The sequence below is a fragment of the Neomonachus schauinslandi genome, chromosome 1 (genome assembly GCF_002201575.2).
Source record: "Neomonachus schauinslandi chromosome 1, ASM220157v2, whole genome shotgun sequence".
NCBI lineage: Eukaryota > Metazoa > Chordata > Mammalia > Carnivora > Phocidae > Neomonachus > Neomonachus schauinslandi.
In genome coordinates this window covers 46,567,162-46,581,663 of record NC_058403.1, presented here as the reverse complement: position 1 = coordinate 46,581,663, position 14,502 = coordinate 46,567,162, and the positions used below count along the sequence as shown (strand labels likewise).

Here is a 14,502-nt window from a genome sequence, read left to right as displayed (position 1 = left end):
ATGGGGATAGTACTGGATAGTCCCAGTACCATGAATCAAGAGGTGAAAAGTATTCATACAGCATATGAATTATCTTCTGTTCTACCAAAGTATCCCTCCCACTCCTCTTTCCATTCCATCTTAATGCCTACAGCTTGCCTGAATCTGTCCTTTTCAACTCTCTTTCTGGATAGACTCCATAGGCACTGAAGCCTTCACTGTAGTTGTCAGACAGTAAGTTGTTCACATGAACCATTTATGGGTACACGTAACAGAAATCCTGAGACAAATGAGATAATAATAAAACACAGAAAAGAGAACACACATATGTGGAAACACTAAGTCACTCTTCATTTAGTTAAGAATAAATATTTAAAGGCAAAATTAGCACTCAATAAATGTTTTTTAAAGAAATAGAAAGCATTCATACAAAATAATGAAATAGCCCTAGAATTAAGCAATTAGTAATCATTCCTAGCAACTTACTGGATAGTCTGTATGATTTCTCATAGCCTATTCAACTTCAGAATAACATTCTTGTCACCTCAGCAAATTGAGATAAATTTCTAACTTTAGGTAGGATGTCCTCTGAATGGAAAAAATTTTTTTAATTCACGAAGCCTTTCAGTCTACCAAGTAAATCAAATCAAACCAAATTCTTAAATTCTAATCCTTTTTGAAAGACCTAAATGTGAGACAGGAATCCATCAAAATCATAGACGAGAATACAGGCAGCAACCTCTTCAACCTTGGCCACAGCAACTGCTTCCTAGACACGTCTCCAAAGCCAAGGGAAACAAAAGCAAAAATGAACTACTGGGACTTCATCAAGATAAAAAGCTTCTGCACAACAAAGGAAACAGTCAACAAAACTAAAAGGCAACCTACAGAATGGGAGAATATATTTGCAAATAATATTTCAGATAAAAGTCTAGTATCCAAAATCTATAAAGAACTTATCAAACTCAACACCCAAAAAACAAGGAATCCAGTCAAGAAATAGGCAGAAAATGGGTCGTCCGGGTGGCTCAGTCATTAAGCACCTGCCTTCGGCTCAGGTCGTGATCCCAGGGTCCTGCGATCAAGCCCCACATCAGGCTCCCTGCTCCGCAGGAAGCCTGCTTCTCCCTCTCCCACTTCCCCTGCTTGTGTTCCCTCTCTCAAATAAATAAAATCTTAAAAGAACAACAACAAAAAGAAATAGGCAGAAGACACCAACAGATGTTTCTCCAAAGAAGACATACAAATGGCCAACAGACACATTAAAGAAATGCTCTACATCACTTGGCATCAAGGAAATACAAATCAAAACCTCAATGAGATACCACCTCACACCAGTCAGAATGGTTAAAATTAACAAGACGGGGAACAACAAATGTTGGCGAGGATGTGGAGAAAGAGGAACCCTCTACGCTGCTGGTGGGAATGCAAGCTGGTGCAGCCACTCTGGAAAACAGTATGGAGATTCCTCAAAAAGTTAAAAATAGAGCTACCCTATGACCCAGGAATTACACTACTAGGTATTTACCCCAAAGATACAAAGGTAGTGATCCAAACGGCACCTGCACCCCAACGTTCATAGCAGCAATGTCCACAATAGCCAGACTGTGGAAAGAGCAGAGATGTCCATCAACAGATGAACAGATAAAGAAGATGTGGTGTATATATATATATATATATATATATATATATATACACACACACACACACACACACACAATGGAATATTACTCAGCCATCAGGAAGGATGGATACTTAGCATTTACATCGACATGGATGGAACCAGAGAGTATTCTGCTGAGTGAAATAAGTCAATCAGAGAAAGACAATTATCATATGGTTTCACTCATATGTGGAATATAAGAAATAGTGCAGAGGATCATAGGGGAAGGGAGGGAAAACTGAATGGGAAGAAATCAGAGAGGGAGAAAAACCATGAGAGACTCTCTACAGGAAACAAACTGAGGGTTGCTGGAGTGGTGGTGAGTCGGGGGATAGAGTAATTGGGTGATGGGCATTAAGGAAGGCACGTGATGTGATGAGCCCTGGGTGTTATACGCAACTGATGAATCACTGAACACTAGATCTGAAACTAATGATGTACTATTGTTGGCTAGTTGAATTTAAATTAAAAAAAATCTAATCCATTACAAAAGAAAAAAAAAAAGACCACATGGGACCTAGAATATACGTTAATCACCTAAACTCCAAAGAGTACAGAGAAACTATAGACAAAAACCAATTACCAATTTTTTCCCAATTTTTAAAAATCAATTTTGTATCTTAAAGTGATTGGGATCTAAGATATATTATTGTTTGATAAAAATAAAAATTTAAAAGCTGCACTATTAAGGAAATCAATAAAAGCCCAATAAAATATCCCTGCTATGTAAACATCTTAAACATGTTATTTTTACTGTATAGGATATTACTCAAACTTCTGAGTCTGCTAGCAGTATTAAACAGAGCCAAAAGATAAAATGGACTCAGAACTTACAGCATTCAAAAATATAAAGAACAATATAGCCTGTGGTTACTGTTCCCTCAAATATTTCCACATTTGCTTATTTAAATAGGTCCTATACATGACCTACTCCCATTCAAAGTACTCTCTCCCCCTCCTTTTCCAGTTCAACTCCTTGCAAACAGTAATCACCACTCATCTCTACTTACTCTCCTCATTCACTCAAACCCTCCATCCTTTTCCTGAACTGCTCCAGAAAGTCATTAATCATCTATCTCAGTCCTTGTCCTCTTTACATATGCTGCAAAGTACGATTCTCTTCTTAAAACACTCTCCTTAAGTTTCCGTTACTTTCCTTTTTTTTTTTTTTAAAAAAAGATTTTATTTATTTATTTGACAGAGACACATCGAGAGAGGGAACACAAGCAGGGGGAGTGGGAGAGAGAGAAGCAGGCTTCCCGCGGAGCAGGGAGCCCGATATGGGGCTCGATCCCAGTACCCTGGGATCATGACCTGAGCCGAAGGCAGACGCTCAACGACTGAGCCACCCAGATGCCCTCCGTTACTTTCCTATACCTCTCTTTAACCCTTGTTCTGAATTTTCTTTCCCTGCCAAAAGTACTCTTTCATTCAAACCTTCAATAAATATATATTGAGCACAACTACCTGCTAGCCCCTGTGCGAGGTACTGGAGATCTAGCTGGCGGTTCCAAGTTTTATCTTGAGTCCTATTATCTGAAACCCACTCAAAAAAGTTGGGAACAGCTCCTTCTGAAGTGCAGTCTGTTTGGATTTGTCTGGAATGTAAATCACTATGAGCACAGATTAAACCATGACAGGCCAGCTTGCCTACATATATATTACATCCAGGCATAAGCCTCTGATCAATTACTTAAAACTCAAAAATGACCAGCTAACTAGTTCTAAGCACCAGCCCCAGATTGTGTAACAGTGTCAAGTTGCACATGTGAAGTTGTGGTTTCATGACTTACTTTGTGCCACCTTATTTCTGGTTATTTCTTAATGCCCAGGTCCTGACACATCAGCATCAAAAGCTTTGTCTGAACTTATTTTGCTACTATTGTTAGCAAACTGGTTACAAATTACTACCACACCAATACTCCTTAATTAGTTCCTGAATATTTTGTGTGATATTTGGTAGAAATGAAAATAAGACAACTTTGTTACACATTCACTCCTACAGTAGATATGGATGAAGTTCAATGACCATTATATGTACTGTGTAACTTATTTTTATTTTATTTATTTATATATTTTTTAAGTAAGCTCTATGCGGGGCTTGAACTCATGACCCCAAGATCAAGAGTCCCATTCTCTACCAACTGAGCCACCCAGGAGCCCATGTATAACTTATTTTTAAATACCAATCTCAAACCATCAAAACTTTTTTTTAAGAAAGGTTTTTTATTTTTATTTATTTATTTATTTATTTAATTTATTTATTTAGAGAGTGAGCAAGCTGGAGAGTGGGGTGGGGGGAGGCAGAGGAAGAGGGAGAGAGAGAATCTCAAACAGACTCCACACCCAATGTGGAGCCTGACGTGGGGCTCCATCTCACAAACCTGAAATCACGACCTGAGCCAAAATCAAGCATCAGACGCTTACCCAACTAAGCCATCCAGGTGCCCCTCAAACCATCAAAACTTTTTTTTTTTAAGACTTTTTAAATTTATTTGACAGAGAAAGAGAGAGAGACAATGAGAGAGGGAACACAAGCAGGGGGAGTGAGAGAGGGAGAAGCAGGCTCCCTGCCAAGCAGGGAGCCTGATGCGGGGCTTGATCCCAGGACCCTGGGATCATGACCTGAGTCTAAGGCAGACGCTTAACGACTGAGCCACCCAGGCGCCTCCATCAAAACTTTCTAACAGCAAACAGTATGAGACATATTAAGAAATGACCATGATACCTTACAGTCTATGAGAACAAAATATGGTAATTATGAAATCTTGATGTTATCTGGATTTTTGTCAGAAGCAGACACACTTATTACAGCATTTTAATAAGTTGTATATTTGAATGCCAAGAGAAAAAAAAATCCCATTCACCGGGTTTAGAAAAAAATTAGTGAAATTTTGTATCAGGATCAGATCCACAAAAGCAGCTTTGGGAGATTCCCTTACCAAATAATATAACCCTCTCCAGAATTTATATTTAAGCAGGATCTTGTGCCAAGTAAAGAAGGTGTAAATCTAGTCCTCTATGCTTGACAAGCCGAACATGTTATCTACAGTATTTCAGCACTGTGCAAAAGGCAAAGGAGACAGAGATCACAGAACGCTGCTCTGTAAACTACTAAAATTAACTACAAATGGAACAGATGCTTTAAATCTTCAGACTTATTTTTGATCCATAATCCATGTAGATCAAATTGCACCAATGGTACCAATGGGGTGTGCCCCTTCTGCTAAGAAAAAACTCAGGAATTTTTGCCTAAGCAAAAGAAAAAAAAAAGCAGCTTAAGCAGCTTCTCATAACTTTTACTCTATGTATAATGTTGCAATGCATTTGCCGTAAGCCTTTGCTTGCATAATGGAAGAATATTTTCTTTACTAATGGGAAGTTGACTTTAGAGAGTACTCCAAAGCCTTTCCTCTTTCATGCTTCCTCAAAATAAAAAATCCCTAATATACTGTTCTTTTCTATACATAAGAGGTGACTTTCCAGTGCTCCTTTTTTGAATATTTATTTATTTATTTTTGAGAGAGAGAGAGAGAGAGAGAGTGCAGGTGTATGGGGGGGGGGGTGAGAAACAGACTCACTGCTGAGCCCAGAACTCAATGGATGTGGGGCTCCATCTCAGAAACCTGAGATCATGACTTGAGCTGAAATCAAGAGCCAGGCGCTCAACCAACTGAGCCACCCAGGCACCCCGACTTTCCAGCACTTTCAATGCACAAAGAAATGCACCAGGTTTCCCCCACCCCACCAAAGCAGTAGTTTATTTGGAAAAGAGAGTATGTCCTTTTCCCAAGGGAATGAATAGGATGAAAACACCACAAGTCAACATAAAACAGCACATTACTTATTTCTGTCACAAATTTCAAACTTATCCAAGATGTAATGAGAAAAGAAACACTACCAATATTCCTTTCCTTGAAACCATCATTTTAGAAAATAAAGGAACACTACTACAAATGAGGTGACAACACTGCACGTCTTTCCAAGGGTACTTTACCAATGGAGATTAGTATGGCAAAGAAATACACAATAGATTTTTTTTTAACTTGCATTGCAATCATCAATGATAATTTGATTAAAGAGAATCTCATTTACCTTTGTGTCAGTGGTTAAACCTAAATAGAATCTACAATATAAAGCTCAAGAATTGCTAGTATTTAATTGCACAGCTATATGAGATAAATACATTCTTCTATGGATCACTTTTATACTTCAAAACAAACGTTAGAAACTCCTGAAAGGGGAAAGTAACCACAAGAGAGCTATTTTAAAACCAAGTTTCTTGGGGCACCTGGGTGGCTCAGTTGGTTGAGCATCTGCCTTCAGCTCAGATACTGATCCCAGGGTCCTGGGATCAAGCCCTGTGTCAGGCTTCCTGCTCAGCAGGGGAGGGGGGGTCATCTGCTTCTCCCTCTCCCTCTGCTCCTAACCCCCCCCTTGTGTACTCCCTCTCTCTGAAATAATTAAATAAAATCTTTAAAAAGAAAAAAAAAAGTTTCTTGTTTCTCCAATATCCTTGAATAAAACAAGAGAAAAATTACTGAGCTGATGAAGTTACTAAACTGTATAATTACTTCTATTTTCTAATTAAATATCACTACTATGTTCTCACAGACTGTAAATAATAATTCTATTTTATATATGATATAGGTACATGTAATATATTTACATAACGTACTTAACATAATTATACAAATACATTTAAACACATAATATCAGATATGTACATATTATCTAAATGTGAATATATAAGCATAATATCTCAAGATCAAAAACTAATCTATTTATTTTTGGCAAGGGTATAAGAATACATTATGAAAACTAAAGAGCTTTAAAGCTATAGTATATAATGCTCTGTATCACATCCCACCGTATCAATCATGAATTGTCCCTTTTTGTGTATATAAGACAATGTGGTACACAGCTTATGCATATCCTTACAGTTTTATAGGTGCCACAGATACATATGTTCAACAATGCATATGTTAGAATAGTGTGCCTTTCAAAACACAAGATTGAGTATAGACTAGCACATTTTAATTTTTATTTATTTTTAGTTTTTTTAAGTAGGCTCCACACTCAGCGTAGAGCCCAACACAGGGCTTGAACTCACAACCCTGAGATGAAGACCTGAGCTGATATCAAGAGTCAGACGCCTAACTGACTGAGCCACCCAGGTGCCCCAGAACTAGCATACTTTTAATTGGGTTCTCTCTAGGTGTCAAGTTTAAGTATATGTGAAATACATAATATATGCAATCAACTTTAGAAAGAACACAGGGCTGAAAGAGATAGAAGTTTAAGTCCCAGATTTTCCACTAACTGGGTTTGTCATCTGACAATCCTAAGCCTGTCTTCTCATCTCTAACCAGAAAACTACAATAATTCATAACTTCCCCTTCTCATAGAATTGTTGTAAAAGCCAAATGAGATAGTATATATGAGCATCACATAAGAGATAAAGCCCTATGCAAACATATAGTATTTTTCTTATATCCTGCTAAAATTATTAAATATCACCATAGCAACTAGTTTTATGTAACAACTGCTTTAAAGCAAGAAAAGCACACACTACAGCATTCCCACCCAACTATGAAATGCTATGTCAGCTTAAGGATAAGAAAATACTTCTTCAACTCTCAAGAAAAAGAGAGGAAACTTGAAACAAATGATTTAATGATTTAGTTACTGATCATTTTCTCAGCTCAGGTCAGAGGTTAGACACTCTTAAAAACAAATATACATGGGGCGCCTGGGTGGCTCAGTTGGTTGAGCGACTGCCTTCGGCTCAGGTCATGATCCTGGAGTCCCTGGATCGAGTCCCGCATCGGGCTCCCTGCTTGGCAGGGAGTCTGCTTCGTCCTCTGACCCTATCCCCTCTCATGTGTTCTCTCTCTCTCAAATAAATAAATAAAATCTTTAAAAAAAAAACAAAAACAAATATACATGAAATTTCAGGAAATAGGCTTTTTTTTTTAATTGGCTCTTAACTTACTGCTCTTGCATTTCCACAAGAAACAATTTGTTCTTGTAAGCCTAACATGGGACTGATTTATTCTTCATTCAAAATTCTCAATATCTAAATAAGTTACTTCAAGCACTGTCCCCTTTCAAGCTATATAATCCTATTCAAGCAAGTGAAAACAATGCAACTTCTGGCTTCTGGTTTTAAATCTGTCTCAAATTTTTTCTAAAACACCACACAACAGCTTGAATATAACCAGTATTTAGTTAATGTCTGCTGAATGCTTTGCTAAACTCTGTTTTGCTTTTTGAGACATGAGGGAAGCCACTGTTTTTAGTTTATACCAAGTAGAATCCACATTTTAGCATAAGCAGCAGAAATGATTTGCCACACATAGTTTCTCAATTCTGTTCAGAAGACACCTACTCATAAGTTGGCTGTGTATTGCAGCACACTTAACAGGGTGCTCCAGAATTACCTGACTTGCCTCTAAGATAGGGAATGCACCTGGACTCTTTACAGTAAGTACAAATAAAGGAAAATAAATTAACTGAATACTTTTTTTTTGGCACGCAAAAACCAATTACTAACATCCACAGGAGCAAAATCCTAGAACTGAATTATTATTTAGGAATTACCTTTAAAAACAGGGGCGCCTGGGTGGCTCAGTTGGTTGGGCGACTGCCTTTGGCTCAGGTCGTGATCCTGGAGTCCAGGGATCAAGTCCCGCATGGGGCTCCCTGCTCGGCGGGGAGTCTCCTTCTCGCTCTGACCCTCCCCCCCTCTCATGTTCTCTCTCTCTCAGTCTCTCTCTTTCAAATAAATAAATAAAATCTTTAAAAAAAAAACAGTAAAATCTGAATTATAAGAAAAACATTAATGTAAACAGTATAAACAAAATAAATCTTAATTTCTTTTTTTAAGTCTTCTTAATTTCTAATTATTGTCTGCATTCTGCTTATAATTTACAAAATCAAACAGTTGTCACTTAAAAACCCCTAATTCAAAACAATAAGGCTTATTTTCCTTTTCCTTTTCTTCAAGGTAATACCTAGTCTGCCCAGAACCACAAGCTGCTAATATTCCTCTTAAACGAGTCCCATTCTCTTTCATATTAAATGTATTTCTTATATGTAAATATACTGATTATATCATGTCTGAAATTGCAATCACCTACTCCTTAAATCTCTCCTCATATTTCAATGCTTATGAAATGGGAAGCACTGAGAACACTATTTACAAAGTGCACAGAACTTTGAAAAAGACCCTATTATTCCCAAAACAATTCTATTCACATTTCAAATGAAAAATAAAAGCTTCTTTATGAACTGCTACTTTTACAATTTTATGAAAAGTTTAGCAATAAATTATAATCATGATTTTAAAGTGAATATTGTAGGGCTCCTGGGTGGTTCAGTTGGTTAAGCGACTGCCTTCAGCTCAGGTCATGATCCTGGAGTCCTGGGATCAAGTCCCGCATCGGGCTCCCTGCTCAGCAGGGAGTCTGCTTCTCCCTCTGACCCTCCCCCCTCTCATGTGCGCTCTCTCTCTCTCTCTCTCAAATAAAAATCTTTAAAAAAAAAAAATAAATAAAGTGAATATTGTACAAAAATTTTAAACTAAACTCAGGATACCAACAGTTGTTGTAAAATTAGTATCTATATAAAATATATTTTTAAAATTAGGACTTTAGATGTTTAGGCCTTATGTCAGAAAGAACGCCTCAGAAAATGAGAAACTTTTGTTCAAATCCAAGGCTGACTGCTTCAATACTGAGAAGAGTAATTATCAATCTCTGAACTGTAAAAATTTAACATTTGTTTGATTTTTACAAACCAACAGCTTGTTTAAATTTAAATAATTTCAAACTCGCGGGCACCTGGCTGGCTCAGTAGTAGCACATGAGACTCTTGATCTCAGGGTCATGAACTCAAGACCCATATTGGGAGTAGTTTACTTAATTATTAAAAAAATTTTTTTTAATAATAATTTCAAACTCGCTATAAACATTTTTAAAAGATTTCTCCACATCCTCTGAGCTTATGTGGCTGCAGTTTCAGAAAGTTAGAGAGCTATTTTCTGAAAAGGTGAGCATACAAGCATACGATTACAGTTCACAAAAACAATGGAGTCAGAAAATGTATATGAAATGACAGGTTGGTATGTTATTGCACATGATTTTACAAATGTCATTCAGACAATAAACATCTACTGAGCCACCTGCTATCAGCCGCTGCCCTTGAGAAGTTCACTATGTAAACAGCAATGATAAATCATGTAATCAGATAAATTACAGCATAATGTGTTAGGGGAAAAAATATAGCAGGTAATATATAGAGATAAATTCCTCTGACCAACTCATTTTGAGCTATACATCACCTAGAACCTTGCTAAAGAGTATGGTCCATGAACCAGCAGAATTGCCATCACCTATTAGCTAGTCAGTCAGAAATCTCAGGTCCCAAGCAAATCTAGTGAATCTACATTTTAACAAGATCCCCGGGTAATTCTAAAGCACATTTAAATTTTGAGAAGAACTGGCCTGGAACATAACTGAAAATATGCAAGTGTCATCTTGTACTTTTAAGATCTTTGGGCCCCATCCTGAGCCATTTTACAAATGTATACACAATTTTAACATGGTCAGCTACCTAGTTTCACAGACTAAGAACAAACTGGGAAATACCACTAACAAAGAAAGAAAACAGAAAAAAACTACCAAAAAGCAATCTCAAAAAGAGATGGTTGTATGGGGCCATTTAACATAGCAACAATCGACCCTTTCTGCCTAGATAGGTCGCACTATAATACAGAAGTATAATAGTAATTGATATTCTTAAATGTGCCTCCTCTAACTAGACCACAAATTCCTTGAGGAAAGGGACCTAGTTTTATTCTTACACACTTATATCTGTAAACTGAATGATCCTAAGTCACTGAGCTAAGTTCCAGTTAGGCAACGAGATATATAACACATTTCAGAAAAAGTTACAATAAAAATGTGACTTGGGGCGCCTGGGTAGCTTAGTCGGTTAAGCATGTGACGCTTGATTTCAGCTCAGGTAATTATCTCAGGGTCAAAAGATCAAGCCCAGCGTGGAGCCTGCTTAAGATTCTCTCTCTCCCTCTCCCTCTGCCCCTCCACCACCACCACCACCACACACACTCTCTCTCCAAAAAAAAAAAAAAAAAAGTGACTTTTTTTTGGAAAGAGTAAACCCTGCCCATTCCATAACAATCCATTCACTAGTCTAAGAACAGAGGCTTTACCAAATCTATGGCTCCAAATCCAAATGTCTTCTCTGATTGTATTCAAACTCACTCCTAGGGGACACCCCGGAGTGGAGTAAGCAGAGAAAAAGGAGAAAGATTACATGAGAATGGAAGGAGAGCAGAAATCACGGAAATCCTCCATTCATGAAAATATAAACAACAAAAATTGAAAGTCACACAAAAGATACAACCCTAGAAGAGAACAAATGCTACTTTAACAACCATTAGCTCCATGTTCCTTGCCTCTGTGAATCAGGCTCATATTCACAATCCTCCTAAGAACTTCTCAAAGATGCTTTAACTCTAGAAACATTTCTCATGGCCTCCAATAAGCTGAACAGAGAAGGTTTATGATACAAAAATTCACACTTCCAAGACAGCAAATTTCATGAAGTTCTAGTCCTCACTCTCCAAATAATCATTAGTTTTCTTGCCTATGTCCATACTCACACAATTACTCCATTCAGAGGCCTTTCCCATCTGTTAATCTGAACGCACTATCCAATGTTAGCCACTAGCCATGTGTGGCTATTTAACACTTGAAATGTGGCTAGATCCAATTGAGATGTAGGATAAAGGTAAAATACATGTTGAATTTTGAAGACTTTTTACCAAAAAAGATGTAAAATTATCTAATTGGTTTCTTTGTATAACAATGATATGTTGAAATAATATTTGGGATATAATAAAATAATTTCAACTGCTTTTTGTTTTTTGTTTTAGTTTTTAATGTGGCTACTAGAAAATTTTAAATTATAGGGGCACCTGGCTGGCTCAGTTGGGGGAACATGTGACTTTTGATGTCAGGTTGTGAGTTTGAGCCCCAGGTTGGGTGTAGAGATTACTTAAAAATTAAAAAAAAATAATAAAAAATCTTAAAAAGAAAATTTTAAATTACATATGTGGCCCACATTATACTTCTATTGGACAACACTAGTCTAAATCCTGTTGATTCTTCAAGGCCTAATTCAAACACCTTTGCTTCCATGAAGCTTTCTCCAATAACTGCAAATGAAGTGGCTTCTGCCCACCCCACCCCACCCCCCGGAAATCCTGTAACACTTTCACTCACATTCCCAAAGAGCTGGATCAATTTTACCTTGTTACTTAGTGTAACTGTCACAGCTCCAATATAAGCAAATTGAGAAAAGAAACTACACGTAGGTCACCGGTAAGTTTTCCTCTTACACCTTGGAGAGTCCATGCATGCACTAAGGTGATACTGGATGTCTGCTAATTGAGAGTTGAATTTCTCAGTTACTATATTATCTATCCCTTTCAATGATTTCCATTTCTTTCTCAAGGATTAAAGTCCATGTCTAAAATGTCCTGTATAATTTTAGGCAAACAGCTTTATTACATGAGCTGTATACATGTCATGTAATGAAAAAGCAAATCTAAAACTATCTAATACATGTGGTCAATATACTTAAATATAAAAATTCAAAAAGCCTCTAAGGGTTTCATTTTTTTTTATGATATTGTCCCTAAAAATGTATTTTAAAGATCAACTATTTCAAAAGTAGGGGCCTTTCCCAAAGATTAACGACACTGGGTGACTAAAGTCCACCGAAAATTATTGGAGGTCCCTCCCCCCCCACAACCCTGAGTGTAAGTCAGGTAAGCATGCAAAGGCTTGGGAGCAGCAAGAGCAATGTCCAGAAAGCATCCAAAGCTGTAAAGACTGAGCTGTGAGGAAAGTGGTCGGAAGAAAAAAGACGACTTGTGTGAGACGAATAGTGGGAACTGTTGAAATGCAAAACAAGAAATAAAAACTAGGATAAAAAATATCTCAACTCTATGGGAGGGATCCTCCCTGGGTGTATCTCTCAACCTCTCAGGCAAAGGTTGCGGTGGTAATTTCAAGTGTCTTGTCTTCAAATGGTATTCTAGCGCCTCAGATCTATATCCACGCAACTTCCTTCCGAACCAACCTACTCTAACTCCCAGGGCCACATATTCCGGCCAAACCCAGCCCTGAAGCCACCCTCTCCAGCACGTTTTGGACCGGTGAACGAAACAGGAGGACCGAACTGAGGCCCAGGACCTGGACGACACCCCTCTCCCTTGGAGTCGGGCCTCAGCCCCTCTAGCTTGACGGAATTGGCTGAAAGGACCCGGCCGGCAGAGGGGGCGGGGCTGGGCAGTGGACTTTGTCCAGGACGGGTCTTCCCGTTCCACGCTGGCGCCTGCCAGTGCCTCAAGGCCGGGCAGGATGGTGAGAAGGAAGAATATAGGGGCAATAAGAATCAGCCCCGGGCTTTCACTCACCAGCCGTCACTGCTTGACGTTGGCCCTAGCAGAACCTCTTCTCCTTCCGCCATTGCTGTTGACGTCCACGTCACTTTGCCGAAAAGTGGACCCGGCGCCGGGACCGACTCGGAGACCCAATGTCGTAAAAGATTCTCGGAAGTCTGGGACTGAGCTTCTGGAGAGGAAAAGAAAGAGGGAGGAGGCAAGAGACGGGAGGAACGCAACGTCACGACATCCCCAGAGCAAAAGGCAGCTTGGGGGAGGAGACTTAGTCAAAGCTGTTGCCCTTTCAAAGACTACATGTCCCAGGATGCCTCGGGGACCCGGACGGAATGAGGGAGTAGGGAGAGTGGGCGGAGCTTGATGAGGGAGCGTGACCTGGTAAAAGGCCTTGTGAGCGTCGCTTTTTAGCGTCCATTTGGCTTCTTCATTACGTCTTGGCGTCCTTCTTAACAAAATCAGAATCGGGAGTCCTAACTAGTGGAGAGAGTAGGAGAGGGGGGAATTCCACAGGGAAGGTGAAGGTAGGAGTATAGCCACACTTTAGTCATTTCCTGCTGTAACAACTCGGTTTGCGGAAAGAGTTGGGTGTAAGAAAGGTCACGCCCACCCCTATTTGTGGGGCGCGGTCAGAAGTACAAATGGAGGCCGCATACTTTATGCCTGAATACTTGGAAGTTGTTTGAAGTTGAAGTTGTTTGAAAACAAGCGCTAAAAATAGAGGAAATATGCTCCAACCTCCCACCTTTATATGTATCTTCCTAATAACCTGGAAGGTCAAATCCAAATTCAGATACTTAGAATTCCTGGAGTCCCAAATAGAGCTGCCGCATTTCTTCTCTTCCCACCCTACTTCCTTTCCAGTTCACTCCACAGGTATGGGCACCTTGGCCTCCACGTCCAAGCTCGGTCCACACCACCACCATCAAAGCAGCAGCCTCTTGTCTCCCCTTTACCATCCGGGTGGGCACAAGCTCAGGAGGATGGACCTAGAGAAACGCTTTTGCAAGCCTTGAAACCAACACCGATGAAGTAGAGATGCATGTAGCAATATGAATAAATCGGAAAAATATAATGTTGAATGGACAAAACAGATTGCAGAAGTTTAGGTAAGGTATGGTGTCATTTATATTTGGTGTTAAAAATAGGCAAAACAATATGCTGTTTATGAATAGATGCATATGTGCTTTTAAAAATGAAGGGGAATGGGAAGGATAGAAAAACTGGAATGGCATTTCTCATACAGCCAGACATTAGTTAAAGCAGTGAAAACAGATTTTATTCAGAAACTACTGACAGTACGGGGAAAGAGCTGAGCTCTGTTCCAATTGGTGCAGAGGTGATTAGAGGTTTTAAAGGGAGAATGAGG

At 38.9% G+C, this 14,502-nt stretch overlaps 1 protein-coding gene across 3 annotated transcripts in view; it reads right to left on the bottom strand.

Annotated features, from left to right (window-relative positions):
- TBC1D23 (TBC1 domain family member 23) overlaps window positions 1-13,762 on the bottom strand; it is a 56,084-nt gene extending 42,322 nt beyond the window's left edge. Inside the window, exon 1 of one of the 3 annotated variants that reach the window (XM_021692422.1) lies at window positions 13,152-13,762. In XM_021692422.1, the coding sequence (XP_021548097.1) occupies window positions 13,152-13,204 (53 nt within the window). In that variant the 5' untranslated portion in view covers window positions 13,205-13,762. The remainder of the gene's footprint in view (window positions 1-13,151) is intronic. The other 2 variants (XM_021692421.2, XR_006540941.1) reach the window with 2 other exon arrangements.
- Between the last annotated feature and the right edge of the window lie 740 nt (window positions 13,763-14,502).